Source organism: Hemibagrus wyckioides, linkage group LG05 (genome assembly GCF_019097595.1).
Source record: "Hemibagrus wyckioides isolate EC202008001 linkage group LG05, SWU_Hwy_1.0, whole genome shotgun sequence".
Taxonomy (NCBI): Eukaryota; Metazoa; Chordata; class Actinopteri; order Siluriformes; family Bagridae; genus Hemibagrus; species Hemibagrus wyckioides.
Genome location: NC_080714.1, coordinates 16767552 through 16786887, shown reverse-complemented (window position 1 = coordinate 16786887; position 19336 = coordinate 16767552). Strand labels below are relative to the sequence as shown.

The 19336-nt window shown below is 40.9% G+C and overlaps 1 protein-coding gene across 1 annotated transcript in view; it reads left to right on the top strand.

The window, feature by feature from the left end:
* The first annotated feature begins 2088 nt into the window (after positions 1 to 2088).
* The window catches only part of nol4la (nucleolar protein 4-like a), a 42320-nt gene continuing 25072 nt past the window's right edge, over positions 2089 to 19336 (top strand). Inside the window, exon 1 of the mRNA XM_058390512.1 lies at positions 2089 to 2692. Within this exon, the coding sequence (XP_058246495.1) occupies positions 2351 to 2692 (342 nt within the window). The 5' untranslated portion in view covers positions 2089 to 2350. The remainder of the gene's footprint in view (positions 2693 to 19336) is intronic.

The following is a 19336-nucleotide window of genomic DNA, read 5'->3' as shown; positions in this document are numbered from 1 at the left end:
AAGAAAAGAAAAAAAAAAACTCTTACAAACAAAAGTGGCTTCTGTTAATCTGCCTTCCCTCTAAAATGATGAAACTCCAAGAAACACTCTGACTTCATGAGAAAGAAAACACATCCAAGCTCACCTGAACAAAGCAAAACGATCCACCCATGCATCAGAAGCCAATAAAAATGAAGCCTCTGCATTTTGGACAACAGTGAATACCAGTCAGTTTCTAGTCATTTGTGGGCAAGGCTTAAATGAAATATAGGAGCAGAATGACCACTTCAGATATAATGAAAGAAATCTGCTTTTTCGTTCTAGTGCAGAGCTGCAACTTCCTGAGTATGCACTTAAGGTTCTTCAGTTTTCCCTCTCATGAGATGTAAAAACCCTTAATTATCCAGTGAGCCCATTTTTTTTTCTTTCATTCATATATGGCATGTAGCAACATATACCATATATGTTAGGTGTTAAGACCAACAGATCTGTTAAGGAGAGAGGAGGCGTATCATTGAAGTTGATCCGGATTGTCCTGTTCTGCATTTCCTACTGTTAGAGCCGGAGTTGGAGCCTGAGCTGAGCTGCTGTCATAGCAACAGCAGCCGACATCACCGGCAGTCCCAGCATGGTCTTCGACATGGCCCCGGAGCGCTAACACTGCACAGAGCACATACCAGAACACACACACACACACACACACACACATGGCTTAATGTTGCTCAGTCAAAAAGAAATAACATATACAAAGTACATAACAGCATACCACTCATGCAAGCACAAAGACACACACACACATCCTGTCATGCATACCTATCAAATAATAGATAACACTACCTAAATGAATGGAGCACATGCACACAAAGTGAATAAAATTGTTAAAAAAAAAAAACCCCACCAAAATAAGCATAACTGGACACAACTGTCAGTGTGTACGAGTACTTACTGGATTGTAGCTATGTATTTCATTGATATTGCACACCAAGGTTCAGAAGAAATAAATGAACCTCCTGGACAAATCAATAAGTCTCCAAACTCAGTAACAAACTATATGATGTACAGTCTAGCATACTAATTACGAACATTATAAAAAAATTATTCTGATGGCTAAATTTATCTGTACATAAAAGATGGCAGTGCTTTGACTTATTCCATTTAAATCTAGTTGTTGTTTCTTGAATGTTTTACTTTAACTAGGTTTATACTACCCAAGTGGATGGGGAAAATGCACGATGAGATATGCAAAGACATGGCGAATTTTTTTTATGTAAATGCATTTTCACATTTTCATGGCTCAGATAAGGCTTTTGAGAACGTTTCTGTTCTAAGGAAAAGTTGGTCTTTGCAGAGTCGAAACACAGTGCCATTTCAAATTAACCGGACTTCCTTAAAAACAAGCCGCTCTGAGTGAGGATGTCTAGCTAAGGCTGTGTCCTAAACCGCATTGCAACGGCAAAATTGCATTGCATCGACATGTTTGGTGACATAGTTACGGTTTTCGGACGCTGTCCAAAATCGTCCAGTTAGTCTGATTACGCAGTGTATACTGTTTTTTGCGATCAATCTTTTGCCATATGTACATAAGGAACTGATGTGTGCCTGTTCTTAGTGCTTTTGATGCCCTCTTTACAGTGCGCGCGCAGTACTGACTCAAACAGGTGGATGAAGCGGCTATCCCGTCTAACGCGTAACGCTTTATAATCAATCAAGGTTTAATGCGCAACAATTTACAGCACAAAATAAACACTTTGTGATCATTGGGACCCCCGGGGAGTATTGTTTCCTAGTGAAGAAACCATTTGTGTGGAATTTGTGTGGAAAACGGAGCGTTAAACGCGGTTAAGCAATCGTTTTCCTTCCCGCTTTACTTGGTTTCCTTTTTCTTTGTTGTTTGGGCTTTTGCCGAATCGCGCTACGGGTTTCTCCTGCTCGGTTCATATCGGCGCTCGGTTTAGGAGACCGTTTACGCACAGGTGGGAGATAACCTAACCCGTCTGTTAGGACAGCCCCTCCTCTCTCTCTCTCTCTCTCTCTCTCTCTCTCTCTTTCTCTCTCTCGGAGCAGTATGATGAGCGCGGGTGACATTTGCCGTTGCGGTCTGGGACGGTAGAGAGAAACAGGTGTGCGGCTTCCCGAAACGAGCGCGCGCACGCCTTTTCTTTTCTTTTTTCTTTCTTCCCGGTTCGTTCTCCGAGGTGAAGATTCGCCCTCGTCCTTAATCATCCTCTTAGCGGGACAGGGAGAGGAGGGGGGAGGGAGTCCGTTGTCACTTCATTTCATTATAGTTTTAGCTTCGTTTTTAGCAAGCTTCTCTTTTTTTGGAACAAGGGGGAGCCCGGCCGGCTCGCTCGTGAAGAGGAAGAGGAAGCTCATGGCCACCAAGAAGCCGTGCTCGGATTTAACAAAAAGGAGTCGAAGTCCGGTCGTGCTCGAGGCCGAGATGTTTAGTGAATTTCAGGAGTGGTGCCTCCGGACTTACGGCGACTCGGGCAAAACCAAGACAGTCACACGGAGGAAATACAACAAAATCATGCAGACGCTGTTGCAGAATGAAGAGGCGGACGGTGTGTACGTGGACAACAGCCACATCAACGCCAAATTCAAATTCTGGGTGAAATCCAAAGGGTTCCAGGTCGGGAGCAACGTCCTGGGCGAGCACAACCAGAAAGGCACTCCAGGGAAGCCCGTGCTCTACGTTCCTGTCAAATCAACGGTAAAGTGCATTTCCTTTATTCTGACACTTGTTCAGGGTTTAGTTCCCTTACACGAGCTCACTTGTGCTTTGTGTTCACCTAAACTATCAGCCGAACATCTTAGGAACATCTTCCGGGTAACTTTTACCTCTCCATCTCCATCTTTTGACCGATCTAGCGGTGATCACGTCGACCGGCCAGAATACAGACCCTTGCCTAGACCCTCGCTGCCATAGCAACGCCGGAGCAATACTCGGCTGCATGTGTAGTAGCGGTATCTCTCTACACACGCGCGCGCGCGCGCACGTACTGCCTCTTGACGGATTAGCATCACGTTCGTCCTGCCAACGGGATGGCAAAAGAAAATAGAGAACGCGGTCGCATCTCTCACTAGCATGACAACGAGGAATGAAACATCAAACTGCCCCTTTTTCTGCAAATGTAGGCTATGCTAAGTGGTTTGTGATGTAAAAAGCTGGAAGCGTGCGTGCCTAGAAGCGCTCGCGGAAGGGGCGAATGTGAGAAATAAACATTATGCAATGTGATAAGAAAATTCATAAATAATTGTGGCATATATAGCTCAGACTATTGTTACACACACGATGTGACAGTAAACCCGAAAAGGCATAACACCGGTGCGACCACATGCATCCATTCATATGGGCCGTTTGCGGGTCGTATGTGCGGACAGGTCACACACCCCGCAGCCTGTTTACCCGATCAAACCCGAGTCTGCGGGTGGAGATACACTAGCTGCTTTCACACACACTTATTGTTCGTTACAACGTCTGCTGAGACCGCGCGCGAGTGTGTGGCACTGTTCGTGGTTTCTTTTTGTGACACACACACACACACTAGCACGTACAGCGCGCGCATTGTCCTGGTGGAGAAATGGGCGGAGCGGACGGTTGGCACCCGTTGCTCTGGTAACCTACCTGTTCCGCTTTCCATGTCTCCCGGGGAGGTTTTTCTTTCTCACCATCCCAGGACTAGTGCTACATTCAAACACACTCGTGATGATCTTTCTCTTGCAGTGCCATGATTACACAGTGCATTCAAGTCGACACTAATGGTTGCGGATTAGCTAGCCTGATCTTTTATTTTTATTATTATTCTTTTTCATTTATTTTTACAATGTAGCCCTACATCATGCAGATGAACAGTGTATGCCAAACGGGTCCGTTGCTTAATCAGTCATTACTGAAATATAAGGGAAATAAAGCATTATTGACCATTGCCATCATCCTTTTATTGGTCGTGATTAAAAGTCAGTAAACGCAGGTGTATCAATTATTTCCAAAGCACACACCTCTAATTAGGACTTGAAGAGAGTCATATTTATAATAATTAGCACATGAAGGTTGCATAGCCAAGACTTCCTGGGGGAAAACACTAATGAGAGATCCGATTCACTTGATTCAGTTTATACACATGATTATGAAGAAGAAAAATTAATTGTTTCAGATTAAAATGCAAGGCTTGTTTTTGATGTTTTGGTATAATAATAATAATAATAATAATAATAATAATAATAATAATAATAATAATACCACCAGAGCCAAACAATGGGTTTATTCTTTTTCATCTAAACCAGGCCATATGTAATCAAAAACTATGCAACATTTTACCTTTGAATGTCACCAAATGTGCTTTACTTTTTTAAAAAAAACCCACAAACTTAAAAAGAATACATTAGTAGACAAATAAGTTACTCATTAGTGGCTTATTGCCATCCCTTGACACCGGAAGAGACCTCCGCGTGTCCCAGTCTCCATGCTCACCATGCATGTGTCGGAAAGAAGCTCCATTTTGTGTTGGCCGGAGGGTGAGATAGTAACAGAACTCAGCCTGCTGGGACTAACTTCCCTAACCCAGCCAATAAGTCAGGGGAAGACACATGCACGCAAATTTCTGGTAGAGAATAACTCCTGAGTGTAAATGTTGGAGTGGAAAATATGGTAACATTATGGTTTAACTGCGATGATTAGCTGTGATGATGCAAGCTAATTTTGATATCTACAATTCAATGCTTTTTAAATACAGGCTGCTTACATGTGTGTGAGAAAAGTCCTTTTGTTCACTTTGTGTTACAGACCTCCATCTGTCATTCTCCCTTTTGGAAAATAAGCAAAAGTACATTAGCGTAGATAAAGGCTTGTTAGCAGATAATTGCTATGCGACCCTTTAACAGCTCCTCAGAGAGGTGGCTCCAGACGTGATTTTAATTTATAAGAGACTCTTTAGGAGAAATGAGGCATAACTCTGAACATAGTAACATTTACAATAGTTGTCCTTACACACAGGTTGGGCTATCGGAACAGGTCAGAAGATGCAGTGTTCGACCACAATAAGTGACAGTGCACGAAAGGTCCCTTAACCACAAATTATTCCCCAAACACAAACGATTTGATTCCGATCCTCTTCTGCTGTTACATCCGAATGATTAATTCTGGAGTAGAAAAGGAGTTTTCTTGCTTGTAGCATATTGTTTTTGCTTTTTCCATATTTTCTAATTAATTATGCAGATGAATATGGTGTTGACAAAAAGCATTAATACACTTATTTATATTTGTTGGTGCCAAACATATGTGTACTTTCCACCTCTACACTCCTGGAAAAAGGGGTTTTCATGAGTTTTTTTGTATTATTTGGTTAACGGTAAAACCCAAAATTAAAACCTAAAGGTTTGAAAAAAGCAACAAAGTGAAGAACCAATTAAGGGCTTAGAGGGAACCCCTTTTTCAACAAGTGTGTACCACCCATTTAAACAAACACACACATACACAGTTTTTTGCCTGTCTGCTCAACATGTTACTCCCTGAGCACATTCAGATCAGGGCCGAATATGGCGAACATACTGCTGTATACACTACTGCCATTCACTGTTATTATTTAGCACCACTGAGACCTCCTTAATGCCCCAATTTGTTTAACACTTCATCAATCATTCTGTCCCTGTGCGGAGCCTCGTGTGACACAGTCTAATACAGCTTCCTGTCAGTGAATGATGCATAAGCTACATCGGAGCCATGAAAAAGCACCGTCAATCACAGAAGAGTAAGTTAGTCAGCTGGGAAAAAAGGCTCAACGACTACTGACATAAACAATACCAATAATAATACCAAACCAGTCAAATAGAAAGACTGTACAAACAAGGTTGGAAATTACACTGAACATTAATAAGTGTCCCAATGAAAGAATGAATCTGAAAGCTCATGATTCATTCAACTTCCTGTATTATCTTATGACAAGGAAGTGAAGGGTTAGTCCAGCAAAAGTGTTCCTCAAAAAACCCACAGACTCCCACTGGCAGTGCAAAAGGGGAGTCTGGTACTCTGAGTTCCTCTTTTTTAGACTTGCGGGGCATATCAGCATTCCCTTCCAATCAGCATGACTGTCACCGTATATAGGCATTCCTAGAGGAAGTAAAACTATCCATAAAGCAAGAGAAATTGTGCGGGTTTTATTAGGTCATGAATGACTAAACTAGTTGGTTATTCCCCCCAACAAGCCCCGTTTGTGTAAATTAAATTAATGTGCGAATGAAATTGGAAAGCTACAGGGAACTCCATGTTTCAGTAAAAAGAGACAGGGAAGGTATTTGGTCATGAAATGCCCCTTTCCGTCAACTCAGTGCCCCCTATGTGATCTTGTGTTTTCATCAATTCTGTATTCGGATTTAAGTAATGCGTGTCTAGTTTCTATTTGTTATCAGAGCAAAGGGGTGTGAGAATGTACATTTCCTGTTTCTGCTGTCAGCTAGTGGCAAAACGACACTTGGTATAGACTGAGTGTCAGATCACATTTCAGATCTCTCTTTTCCACCACACAGACTATTCCATTTTTATCTCCACAACATCTCTGCTTCAAACTGAAATACCAAACTGACTTCACATAGGTAGTGCTAATTCCTATCTGCCCTCACTCACCCAACCATTACCACAACCCCCCTTCCTGTCTTTTTTATTTCCCCTGACACCTGCCCCATGTGAGGCCAGCCTTATCCGCTCCCCTCTGCTCTGGGTGCAAGGCCTACAGGCTGCCATGGTTTCAGATGAAGCTTCAGCGCTGTGTGGCACACAGCGAAATGGTGGAGTGTGATCTCTCATGCAGCTGCTCCTTGGGTGTGCCAAGTTTCACTGAAAGGGGAGGGCGCAGAACTGACAGCATGGGGTTCCGCTGAGGCCAGAGTGGAGGATGGGTAATGGTGGAAGGGGGCAAAAAGGCCATCTTTGTGGTTTTTAACTAAATGGAGAGGAAATAAAAACGAGAAAGAGAGTTAGGTCTGTCATGGTGTTCATAAGAAGCGGTATGAAAAAGTAGAAAAAGAATGGAATAAAAGACTCTTGAGAAGTAAAATTGTCCTTTGTATATATTTAACCACTTAAGTTATTTACGTGCCCACAAGTGGACTTAGATCTTGTAGAGAAACTGAATAAGAGAAACAGGGCGGAGGGAGAGAAATGGAGTGACAGACCAAGAGACTAGATGAGAAGTCAGCGGCAGCGGATGTGATATTCTGGCATCTCCTTGTGCATCATACACAGAGGATGAGTTGCAGATTAGTCATAAAATGATAAAATATCTATTTATAATAAGTCATATCTATCACATTATGGTACAAGTTTAGATTAATTAGATTATAGATTCACTCATTTTATCGTTTAGAATATTTATCTTCCTCAGATTCTGTCTTGTTCTTGAACACTATATCCTCTCTTCTACTCTTCTCTTTTGTATCCTTTTGTTTCTCTCTCTCTCTCTCTCTCTCTCTCTGCTATTGGTACTATTAGGATGGAGCTTTTTGTTTCCAGTGAGGGGGTGCAACCTCATTTATCTGTCATTATGGCCTTATTAGAACAGAGAGAGAGAAGGACTGTGATCACATGTATATGCGCTCATGCAAACACGTATGCACCCCCCCCCCAATCTCTCCCTTTTAATATATCTGAACACTGTTCATCAGACTCTTTGCATGTAATATGGTAATGCAGAACTGCCACTGCTGTTCATATTTAATGCTAGACTGCAGCATACATTTAAAGAAAAGCCACACGTACCTTTGCGAAGCTCCCATTCTGATCTGCAATTTGTCCACAGCATTGTTCAACATGAGGGAGTTACAGATGAGAAGAGTGCACTCACTCTTCCTGCTAGCACCACTCTTAACACTAAATCACCCATCCACTTACTCGTGCTACCTTTCATCCACCTCACTGCTGCCCTTTTGCAACAGACTAAATACTGGAAAGGCATAAGGTAGCATTGCTGCCTCACAGTTCAAAGGGTGCCCAGTTTAATCCTGAGCTTCAAAAACAACATTTATTTTCCTTATACTTGGTTAAACCCCAACAAGTGTTTTGATAATTTTAGTCTGCTCTTCTACTGATGCTGTACAAGTCAGCTAGAGTCAGCTGCTGTTCCAAGTAATCCCTCAGGCTTTCTATGGAATTGAGGTTGGATGATTTTGCAGGCCACAGTGTTCCATCGTACTCATCGAACAGGTCACATGGCCCTGTGCACCCTACAGGGCACATTTTTGTGTTCTGCTTGGCTATAAAGGCAATGTAACTATTCAGATGTAATGATTGCAGTTTCCTGCTATATTGAATCCATCAAGGTGCACAACATATTATCAGGTACTGCTATTGGTGCATATGATTACCTTTCTACTGTTTTTGTTTCACAGTCTAATCAGATCTGATCAGGAAAAAAAAACAGATGTAATCAAGCATTCTGATTAGAAATGGGATCTGATCAGCGAGAGCATCTCTGGATGTAGTTTGACTTGTGATTAGATCTCTGGCAGGTGTAAATGCAACCTGTACAGTGTGTTCACTTCTGGCTGGCATTAAGGAGAACACACCTGCTCACAGGATGCGTCGTAAACTTATTCTAGCAAAACATAGTAAAGAGGCGTGTGAACAGGTTTATTCATTTTGCATAATAAAATAATCTCCAATCTAAAATATGTTTATTTACACGTAGTGAAGGAGAAATAACAAAGGTCAAGTTTAAGGATTCTCTTTATGGCAACTGCTGCTACAACTGCAATAATATTAATAATAATAATAATAATAATAATAATAATAATAATAATATAGATAAACAAATGAAAATTAGTTAAAATAGTTGTTTAGTTTGTACATTGGAGTACAAGTCCACCTTTCAAGTACTGCTGTCAAAATAAAATAAGTTTCTTTTGCTCGTATAGTCAACTTATCTTTTTTCCCCAGTATAATAGTACTGCACACACATTGCAGGTTTGGTTTTATGTTGTAATTTTAATATATGATTGTGGGATTGATCAACCCACATTCTTTGTTAAAAGAAAAATGATTTGACTGTCATGTAGGTGTGATGTCGCAGAGCACATCACACGTATGCTGATTAAAACCTCAGCACCCCTAAAGTAAAACGCCTTCCTGTGTCCCTGTTACCGATTGCAGGTGAGAAACATTCACAGCAGTTTTGTTTATTAAAGTCTATGATGTAATTCAGTTAAACAGCACTTTCGAACAAAACACATTGTCACAAAGACAAAGAGAAATCCAGGTATAAAATATCAATTTAAATATGAAATTTATACCTAATGAACAAGCCAGAGGTTACTTTGGCAAGGGAAAGGAGATGACAAGAGGAAGAAACCTTGAGAGGAACCAGACTGTGATCATTGGGGGATGATATTAAACAGATCAGTGTTAGTTAACTAATGTTTCACGTACACTGACGGATTAAACTTTGTAGAGCAGTTTGAACAGATGGTTAGTAGGAATAGCATTGTGAAGCCAAAGAGCAATGTCTGCCTGCAGGGCTCAGGGTGCAGACAGCTACAGTACACTATTCGCATCTCTCACATTTTTTTTTTTTTATTATTTTATCACAACATACATACATACATACATACAATCCCCTCCAAAGGTATTGGAACAGCATGGCCAATTCTATTGTTCTTTAAAGATATTTGGGTTTAAGATCAGAATACAGATGAGAATTGCAGCTTTCATTTCCTGATATTTACATCAAGATGTGTTAGAACGTGACACCCTTTGTTTGCCTTCTGATTCCATCTGATTCTTACTGACGATGAGTGGTTGGTATGGCCTCTATGTTTCTGCTCCCAATAGTCGTCTTTGAACAGTGGATCATGATATCGTCTCCCCTGTTGATTTTGGGTTTTCTTCACAGAGCTCATAATGTTTCTGTCATCAACTGCTCTTTTTTTCTATGGCTGACCTGTTCGATGTCTTATTGTTACTGCATCTTTCTTTTTCAGGACATTCCAGATTGTTGTACTGGTTATGCTCGATGCTTGTGCAATGCCTCTGACTGATTTTCTTCCTATTCTCTCATAGACAGCTCTAGGTCTTTGTGTTGGATCATCCTTTTTTCAACCACGAATGTACTCTTCATAGGTCAAACCAAGGTTTCAGGCCAAAAGTAGCCATTCATTGTTTAAGCAATTATTCTAATAGGCCAGCAAGAAACACCTGTCTCTCTTTATATTATTAGCACTGCTGTATGGAAGCATGTGGGTTAATGTTAGTATGCTGAAAAAACAGGACACTTAGTGTTTCAGTAGGAATCCTTTTATTTACCAATGATTTGCATTAAAGCTAGCAGTTTTGCATGTTGCTTTTCCAGCAGCAGTCCTGTATAAAGATTAGACACCACTAACTGCCACCACATAGCAAGACCGTGCAAGTTCTCTCAACTACATTTTTTCCCATAATTTTCTGTGAGTATTTTTACACAATCCTTCCTATACATCTGTCCACCTTCAGCATGTAAAAGTTTCCTCTCATTATAAATAATGCAACAATGATTTCATTAACACTTTCCAAATATTGATTCATTAAACTGTTTGTTTCAGAAGGTCAGTGCCATGCTAGTGTCCGGTCCTATAATGCTGGATTTTTAGAAAGAGCAGGAATCGAGAACATGCACTTGTTTAACAGGAGTAGTGTAAGCACCTGTTGCAGCGGCGCATATCTTAGTTCATGTTGACAGAATTTTTAAACAGATATTCCAAAGCTTATGTAATTATCTGTTGTACTATTCAAGTGAGGATCATCCATTGATAGCTACATAATGCTATGTCTCTACCAAAATCTAACCCTAAACAGTAGTACCATAAGGGAAACAGTTAGGCTCTTTTATGTTCGTTTTGTTTTTGTAATTCTTTTTTCTTTGTGAGAACATCAGGTATTTCTATCCTTGTGGTGGACATTTGTTCTAAAACACACACACACACACAAACACACACACCCAGCTTGATTGACCCACTTCAGTCTCATCTTTTGTAAGTGAGCATCTTTCTACTTGAGAAGGTGGTTGGAGTTTTAGGGTAGGTGATCTGATCATGGATAATCTCTCTTTTTTCCTCTCCTCTCCTCTCCTCTCCTCTCCTCTCCTCTCCTCTCCTCTCCTCTCCTCTCCTCTCCTCTCCTCACCTCTCCTCTCCTCTCCTCTCCTCTCCTCTCGTCTCCTCGATTTGTACCATCTGAAGCAGCAGGGCCAAGTGAGTGTTCATTCAGCGTGTATACTTCTAGAATGGAAGAGGAAGCTGTGTTGATGTGGGTGGAAGAATAAGAGAATGTGCCATCCAAGGTGCATGTCTGTCCTTGAATACGGCCAATTTATTGTGTGTGTGTGTGTGTGTGTGTCTATTCGTTTTTTTTCATATGAGGATGCCATATTGCATTTTGCTTTTCCATGAGCTGACTCATAAGTATGTGAGTTTTTGAATATTTATTAATGACTATATCATAAGACTCCTTTTCTGTGTTTCCTGTGCAATTCTAGATACATTTCTGTCTTTAAGTCCTCTCTATGTGTGTGTGTGTGTGTGTGTGTGTGTGTGAGAGGGAGAGAGAGAGAGAGAGAGAGAGAGAGAGGTACTGCGAGAGGGTCGCTGCTCTGGTTTTCCTCCCTTCAGCACCCTATCTCTGTTGCCATGGAGAGACAGTTCTTGTCTCCCATAGGAGGAGAAATTAACACCATTTTTAACTGGCTCCAGGGCCTCCCCCCTGCCAGAGAGAGAAGGCGCTCTGCTCCACATACACAACCCCACACACACATATACACGCACACCAAACACACACACACACACACCAAGGCTTGCACCCATATGTGCACCTACACCGATTATCAAACATACAGTCCCAGTTCGAATTGCCAGCTTGTGGTTGGTCATGCTGAGCAGATCAGCCTGTGTGTGTTTATGTGCAAGACAAAGACAAAGAGGAAATTAAAAAAAAAAAACCTTCTCCATGTCTTCTTCTCTATTCTGGGAGCGTGCTGCAGTGGGACAAAAGAGTGTCTCACTCCCTTGCTACCCTTCCTACCCCCATGGCTCTCTCTCTCTCCCATCTCTCCATCTCTCCCTCATCGTCCTCTGTGTATAATTAGCCTCTGCAGTCTCTCATTAGCGTTGTGGGCCTGTCTGTCTCTCTGATTGTCCATTCCCCCTGCAATTATTCCATGACACCAAGGCCACAATGCTAACATCTCAGCACGTGCTGTTAACATTACAAAGACGGAGACAGATTGCAAGAAATGGCAAAAAATCTTTTATGATTAATTAAAAGACTTTTGGTGATACTTCCTTTACAGCCAAGAGAGGCTTACTTTCATTAATGCATTGGCATGCACTTTATAACATGGCCAAAAAAAAAATCTTGTTTCTGATTGGATTTCAGATGTTTATTAATTTGTCTAACTGCTAAAGTAGCACTGGTGTAGAATGAATGTAAATCAATACTAGCGTATAACTTTGACAATGAGCCGTTATGACAGTTTGGGCTAGACAGGTTTGCTTTCACCATTCCAAAGAAAAAACATACAGTGTAATTTAATATATTCATTTGCTCAGCAAGCACCCTGGTAGGAATGGGTAGCAGATAAATGTTAGCATCAATTAGATGCTATGAGTTTAAGGTGTGGATGTAGAAGACTAAAATTATTTTGAATGATACTTCATATATTTACAAGTAAGGAAAGCATCTACAGTGGGTGGTATGGCGGTACAGAGGGTGTAGTTTTGCTGCTTTACAGCCCCAAGGTTCAATCCTGAGCTGTCTGTGTGGAGTTTTACCTGCTCTTCTGGTTCTCCAGTTTCCTCCCACCTTCCACAAACAGTCCAGTACATGGCTTTGTGGCCCTAAATTGCCTCTAGGTGTGAATGAGTTTGTGAATGTGTGTGTGACTGGCATCCCATCTAGAGTTTATTTCTGCTTTGCACCTGACCGTAACCCTGACCAGTATAAAGCAGTTACTGAAGATAAATGAATTAATTTTTCTAAACATTGGTAGGTGGCCATGGTGTGCAGTGGATATAAAAAATCTACACACAGCTGTTAACAGCAGGATTTTGTGATCTACAAAATGAAACCAAAATAAATCTGAACTTTTTTCTACCATTAGTGTGGTATAGCTTCCAACAGATTTTTACTTCAGAAGAAGTAAAAAACAAACAGAAACTCAAAGGGGAAAAAGGAACAGCATACTATACCCTGATTGCATATGGTTTCACACCCCTTAACTAATCTTTTCTTAAAGCACCTTTGCTTGTAATACAGCACTCAGTCATTTCATTTCACTTTTCCTTGCATAAATGCTTCAGCTCTATCATATTGCAAGACCCCTGTTTAGGTCATTCCACAAGTTTTTGAAAGGCTTTAGATCCCAGATACTGTTCAAAAGCTTGTTCTGAATCCATTGCTTGCTCGACTTTGGATTGTGCTTTTGGTCTTATCATGCTGGAAGGTAATTTTTTTTTATCTTTGGCTCTCTAACAAAGACCTGCATGTTTTGTGCCAATACAAATATTTGGCACCATCAATGATTCCCTCTTGACTAGAGCCCCAGTCCTAGCTTAAGAGAAACAGTTCCATGGCATGATGCTGCCACCACCATGCTTCACCATGGGATTTTTTTTGGGTAATAAGCTGTCTTGTTTTGTGTCAAAGATATATTTTGTGCCTAAAAGATTCCACTTCGGTCTAATCAGACCATAACACATTTGTCCACAAGGTCTTGGGTAACTATATGGATGCTTTGGCAAAAATTGTGTTTTTTTTTTTTTTTTGTGAGATCAGGTTTTTGTCCAGTCACCCTAACCCATCAGCAAATTGTTGTCAAGTGCAGGGATTAAATAAAAGCTTCTTGACTTGACTTGACTTGAGTGACCTGTGCTTGCCAGGTATTCCTGCAGCTCTGTTACTGTAGGTTTCTTGGCTGTCTCCCAGATTTGTCTGATTTCTGCCATCTTGTCCTTTCATCAGTTTTGGATGGATGTCCTGTTCTTGGTATTGTCACTATGGTGCCCCATTTTCTCCACTTGTTGAGGATGGTCTTCACTGTGTCCCATGTTCTGATGTACATTTATTGTGTTGGAAAGTCTTTCTACAGAAATCAAGAAAATCCCACAGAAACAGCTGAAACATTTCTTTTTAACATGAGTTTTGAATGTGAGTTTGGTTAATTATGATTTGGTTAATAATGATGTATTTGAGAATATCAGAACACCATGATGTTTGTGCTGTTTTGTCACCTTTGGTTTGTTTGTTATAATTCCAGAATTAATTGCAGTACATAATCTCTTAAACAAATCAAGACAATATACATAGCATATATAACAATACAGCAGCATTAACCATTTAGAATCAGAGCTGATCTTTGAAGTTAACTACAATGAATCTAATGTAGTTTTTATGTATTTATGAGTAAGGAATTTAAGTCTACATCCACCAGTGTGTCCATTATGATTAGGTGGTTAAAAAAAGCTTAATTGCCCCTGAAGATGAGTGTTACAGTATGATGATAATGACAGTAGAGAACAAAGCGATAGTTGGGGCGGAAAGTGAGCACAAGTTTTGCTGTGATAATGATCATCTTCACTAAAATGAAATGAAGGCAGTAATATGGGGCATGGGAAATATGTCACATACGGGTGGAGTCGAGGGCCATGTGAGTTTGTGATATCCACAACATCTAAACATTTAACACAAGGATCGAGAAAGAGAGAGAGAGAGGCAGAGGGTATTAACAAAAGAGGGCTATAGAGAGACGGGGAAATGGGAGGGACAACAGAGACAGTGAGTGAGAGAGACAGAGGCGTAATGTGGATTTAATGAAGGGGCTTTATGAACTAACAAGGAAAGGGAGGAGGAGGAGGGAGACCCGAGGATAGGGGAGGAGAGGGAAAGAAAAAAAAAACAGTTTACACTCATCTTTCCCTGCCTCTCACTTTCTCTACTCCCTACTGTGGACAGGAGGACTTTTCAATTTTGTTCCATTTCCTTGCTGATGGGCTGACTAGAGAAGATTGGACTTTAAGAGGTGACCTGTTGCTATATTTGCCGTGAGCTAATCAGAATGCAGTGTTGAATTCAGTCCCACTCGCCAACACATCTGCTTCACACGTCGTAACCCAGCACCTTCTTCAAACATACATTACATACCTGTCAGCTCCCTCTCTGATTCATTCCCAGCTGCTTCAACCAAGCGCCTGCGGTTGGATGTTGAATGTTATGACTCACACAAGAAAACAAATTGAATTACTGATGTCTAGGCATATAATGATTCATGTTTTGGGCATTACTTTTTGAAGTTAATAAAAAAGACTACAAACTGCATTATGACCGCAGCAGATATTAATATATGGGTCATATTATGTTTTCGTTTATACGATCATTCCAAGAAATCTTATAGTGTTGCAATAATTACTGCAGAATTTCTAGTTAATAGGTAAAATGAATAGATGACAACCCCTGTGTTACATCTTTGGATGGTTTAACAAAATCTTTTTGAGAAAAGATAAAGAGTGTCAAGTGCACTTCTAGGTGTAAATATTTGTTTAAGATTATTATAGGGCAGCACAGTTTAAGGATCACTTCAGCAGTTTTCATACTTGTCTCCACAAAGGAAAGCATGCATACACTTTATAATGGAAGTCTATGAGCATTTGTTTGGCCAATCAATAGATGTTTCAAATTCCCAACTATGGAATGTGGAGTCAAAACCATAACCATTAAAATCTAACCATAAAGAGAGAGAGAATGTCTTATTAAAGCAACACACAGCCATGAAAGAAAGTCATAACCATGAATTCTGCCCATCAGAAAAGCAGTTATGTCTCTGAAAGAACAAATTCTACAGATTTAGAGCTTCATTTACACATACCCTTAATGGAGGAATTTATAAAAAAAAAATGTTTCACATAAACATTCATTGACAGAATGACAGACATTAACAACTCTTAGACTTCCATTATAGAAGTAAATAGGTTTTCAGTTCTTGTCTAAGTACAAGGATATTACTGTTTGTGGTAATTATTAGCCTATTATTAACTGTTAGATTTGTTTTGTAGGTGGCTGTAGTTTGTGTTTCCTGTAGTAATGCCTGGATTGTTTTATGATTTCATATGATGTGTTTTTCAATTACAGACAAGACAGTAATCTTCCCTGTTGGGATTCTCTGTGGTTTTCATGTTCTCTTAGCATGAAATGTTTTGCCCTTTTCGTCTTAAATATTAGCCAGGCAGTGTCCACTGTGTGTGATTGGGTGCATAATATTTTACGAGGGACCAAATAAGGATAGGACTACCTGACAGACATTAGGCTAGTCCCCACAAGGAACAGTGCTTAAGAAAAAACATATACCACAGATTTTGGTGTAGTATAACATTAATTAACTGCATTAATAATTATGTCAGTTGAAGGTGCTCACAAGGATAGTAAGCTAAACGTGTGTGTGTGTGTTTGTGTGTGTGACCCAGCTGCTTCCTAACTGTGGCCCCTGTCTCTATTACCCTTGTGTGTAGGACTGTTCAGCAAGTCAGTGCACTGTGTGTGTACATGTGTGAGACTGCCAGAGGGGGGTGGGGGGTCGGAGGCGGCCGCTTGCCCAATCAGTTCCACCAGTATCCTAGCAACAGAGCTGTTTGGAGCAGGACAGGGAGAATGAGAGAGAGAAATGTAGAAAAAAAGAATAGGAGGTATAGAGAGCAGGATAGGGGATAGAAGGGATGAATAATATGGCACATCTGGAGAAAGCAGGGTTTAAAGGAGAGTGGTGGGAAGAAGGATGAGTGAGAGAAAGCGTGAGAGAGAGAGAGAGAGAGAGAGAGATGGAAGAAAGCTTTAGCATGAAAATGCTGATTGCTGCTGCTGACATTTCATGGGGCTTCTTTAAAATGATGTGACAATGATGAAACCACACACTCACTGGCCCACTAAAGCAGCTGCTTGTCCTCTGAAACACAGATACATACATTCACACATGTAGCATGCGCCTCCATACTGCAGTTTACTGATTCAAACATTCATACACACATGCAGCTATACGACAGAAATAATAACCTGTGAGTCTACGCACAGTGTGTAGATCATTTCTGGTGATAGTGCCTGTTCAGCTAGCCTGTATCTCTGCTTGTGTTCATCGTGAGATTATTATAAACTACAGGATATGCCCTGGGACACATGCTGCAGCCATGGGTTATTTACCATGCTAGCGAAAACGACAGCACTCGTATGTATTCACGGCACTGACAAATAATGCTCTGCTTTTAAACAGGGAGGTAATATTTGTGTAGGAGGATGAAAACACTTTTGAATTGTGGATTCTTTTGATACACATTATTTAGCTTTCAAAATATCTACTATGGTTTGAAATACTGCCCCTAATGATACATATTAGCATGCAATTAAATACTGCACCCAATTAGATTAGAAAATCTTGTACCAAAATCAGCACATCATTTAGCCTTGGTTTAGCCAGTGTGTGTTTGTGTGCTAGACTTGTGTGGTGGGCCTTAGTTCAAGAGCAGGTTAGTGTTGGTTGTGTCAGATGTGAACTCGAGGTGTCAACCTCCCTGACCTAGTTTCATCTCCCACACTCTCATAGACTTTCACTCTCATAGTGATGTGCTCTTAGATTGAGGAAACAGGTGTGTGTGTGTGTGTGTATGCGTTTAGGCAACCGGAATGGAGGAATTAAGTTGAGATGGGGATGTTTGTAGGACAGAGAGAGTCAAAGCTTAGGGCTGAAACACACACACTCACACACACTCCTTGCCTGTAGCTAAAGCTATGGTTTTCTTCTCAAAGGAACAGAAGTCTGCATCACATCATGTCCTAGAGGGGTTATTTCTGAAACAGTTTCTTATAGCTGAGAGAGACAGAGGGAGGGGGGGTGGATAAAAGCGGGAGGGGGGGACAGGATGAGCACAAGAGAGTGAAAGAAAGCAAATGAGCACTAAACCAGGACGGGACCCCATAAACCCATGGCATATGTACATCATATTTTTTTTTCCTGCTGTGCTGAACTGCAATAAAAGCCATGTGCAATGACACATATTTTCACTGATAAGAACATAATAAAGGCGATAATTATTATTCAGAGTAAAAGAACATGCACGGGAGGACGACTAGAGAAGGCCGGATTAAAGCGAACCCACTCTGCGCACTGGTTTTAGTTGCCATAGGAACGTCCATTACCTGGCACTTGGGAGAGAGGAGCAAGAGTGAGAAAGAGGGAAGAGGTTCTGGGACAGATAAAGAGAGAGATGGATAGAGATGAACGAGCAAAGAAGGGAAGAAAATATCTGGTAGAGGGGATGAAGAAAGAGGACAGCTAGAAAGAGGTTTTTAGTGAAGAAAGAAAGAAAGAAAGAAAGAAAGAAAGAAAGAAAGAAAGAAATAAAGAAAGAAAGAAAGAAAGAAAGAAAGAAAGAAAAAAAATCACACACACCTGCTGCAAGTCTCTCAATAAGTATTGCACAGGTATCCGTCCTCAAAGTAAGCGTCTAACATTCTCTAATCAAGTGTTGAAATAATCTATTTCTTGTATGTTGGAGATCCTGTACATTTTACTGTGCACAGTGCAACACGGGTTGAAAGGACAGCACACAAATTGCTTAAAAGCACAAAATAGACAGATGTGGGTCAAAATGTCAGTTATTTGAGGACTTAAAGTAAACACACAGCAGCGAATTAGAAAAACGTGAGTCGGGGAAACAAAGGATGAAAAAAAAAAAGAAAACATGAGCATGACAAAAAAACCACAGGAGAGCAAGCAGGTGACAATGTGGCCCGTGTGGGACAGAGGTGCCAGGCGCTTGTTGTAGCAATCAGAGTTTCAGCAGGCATCACATGACCCCCTGCCCCACACACCTGCCTGAAAGAGTGCCGACAGTTGCCATAGCAACGGGGTCAGGAGGAGAGAAAGCAGGTATTTAAAGGGGGGCTGTGGCAGGAGGTGGGGCAGTGGGTGAGTGTGGCACACAACGGTGATATTTTTAAAATGCAATACGGAAAGCATTCAAAACCACACTCCTCTTACTGTCACGCTTTGTCTCTGTCTGAGTGGATTGCATAGTTCGGCATCCCCTTTTTTCCAGGCCTTTGTGTTTGGCTTGACTCTGGGATATGGCCATCACTGATTCAGTGATGCAGCGTCTAGAGATTTTTTATCTCAGGTTAGTGTTTTTGGATTTAGGGGCTAGTGTGATTGAGGCCATAAAAAAAAAAAATCCAAAGTCATACTAGCATTTCTATGTAGAGATTGATATTTGTGCACTAAAAGTTCTTGCAAAACCTAGCACCTTATATTGTTCTATTTATCAAATCTACTGCTCCCAGGGAGGATTTCCAAAGTCATGA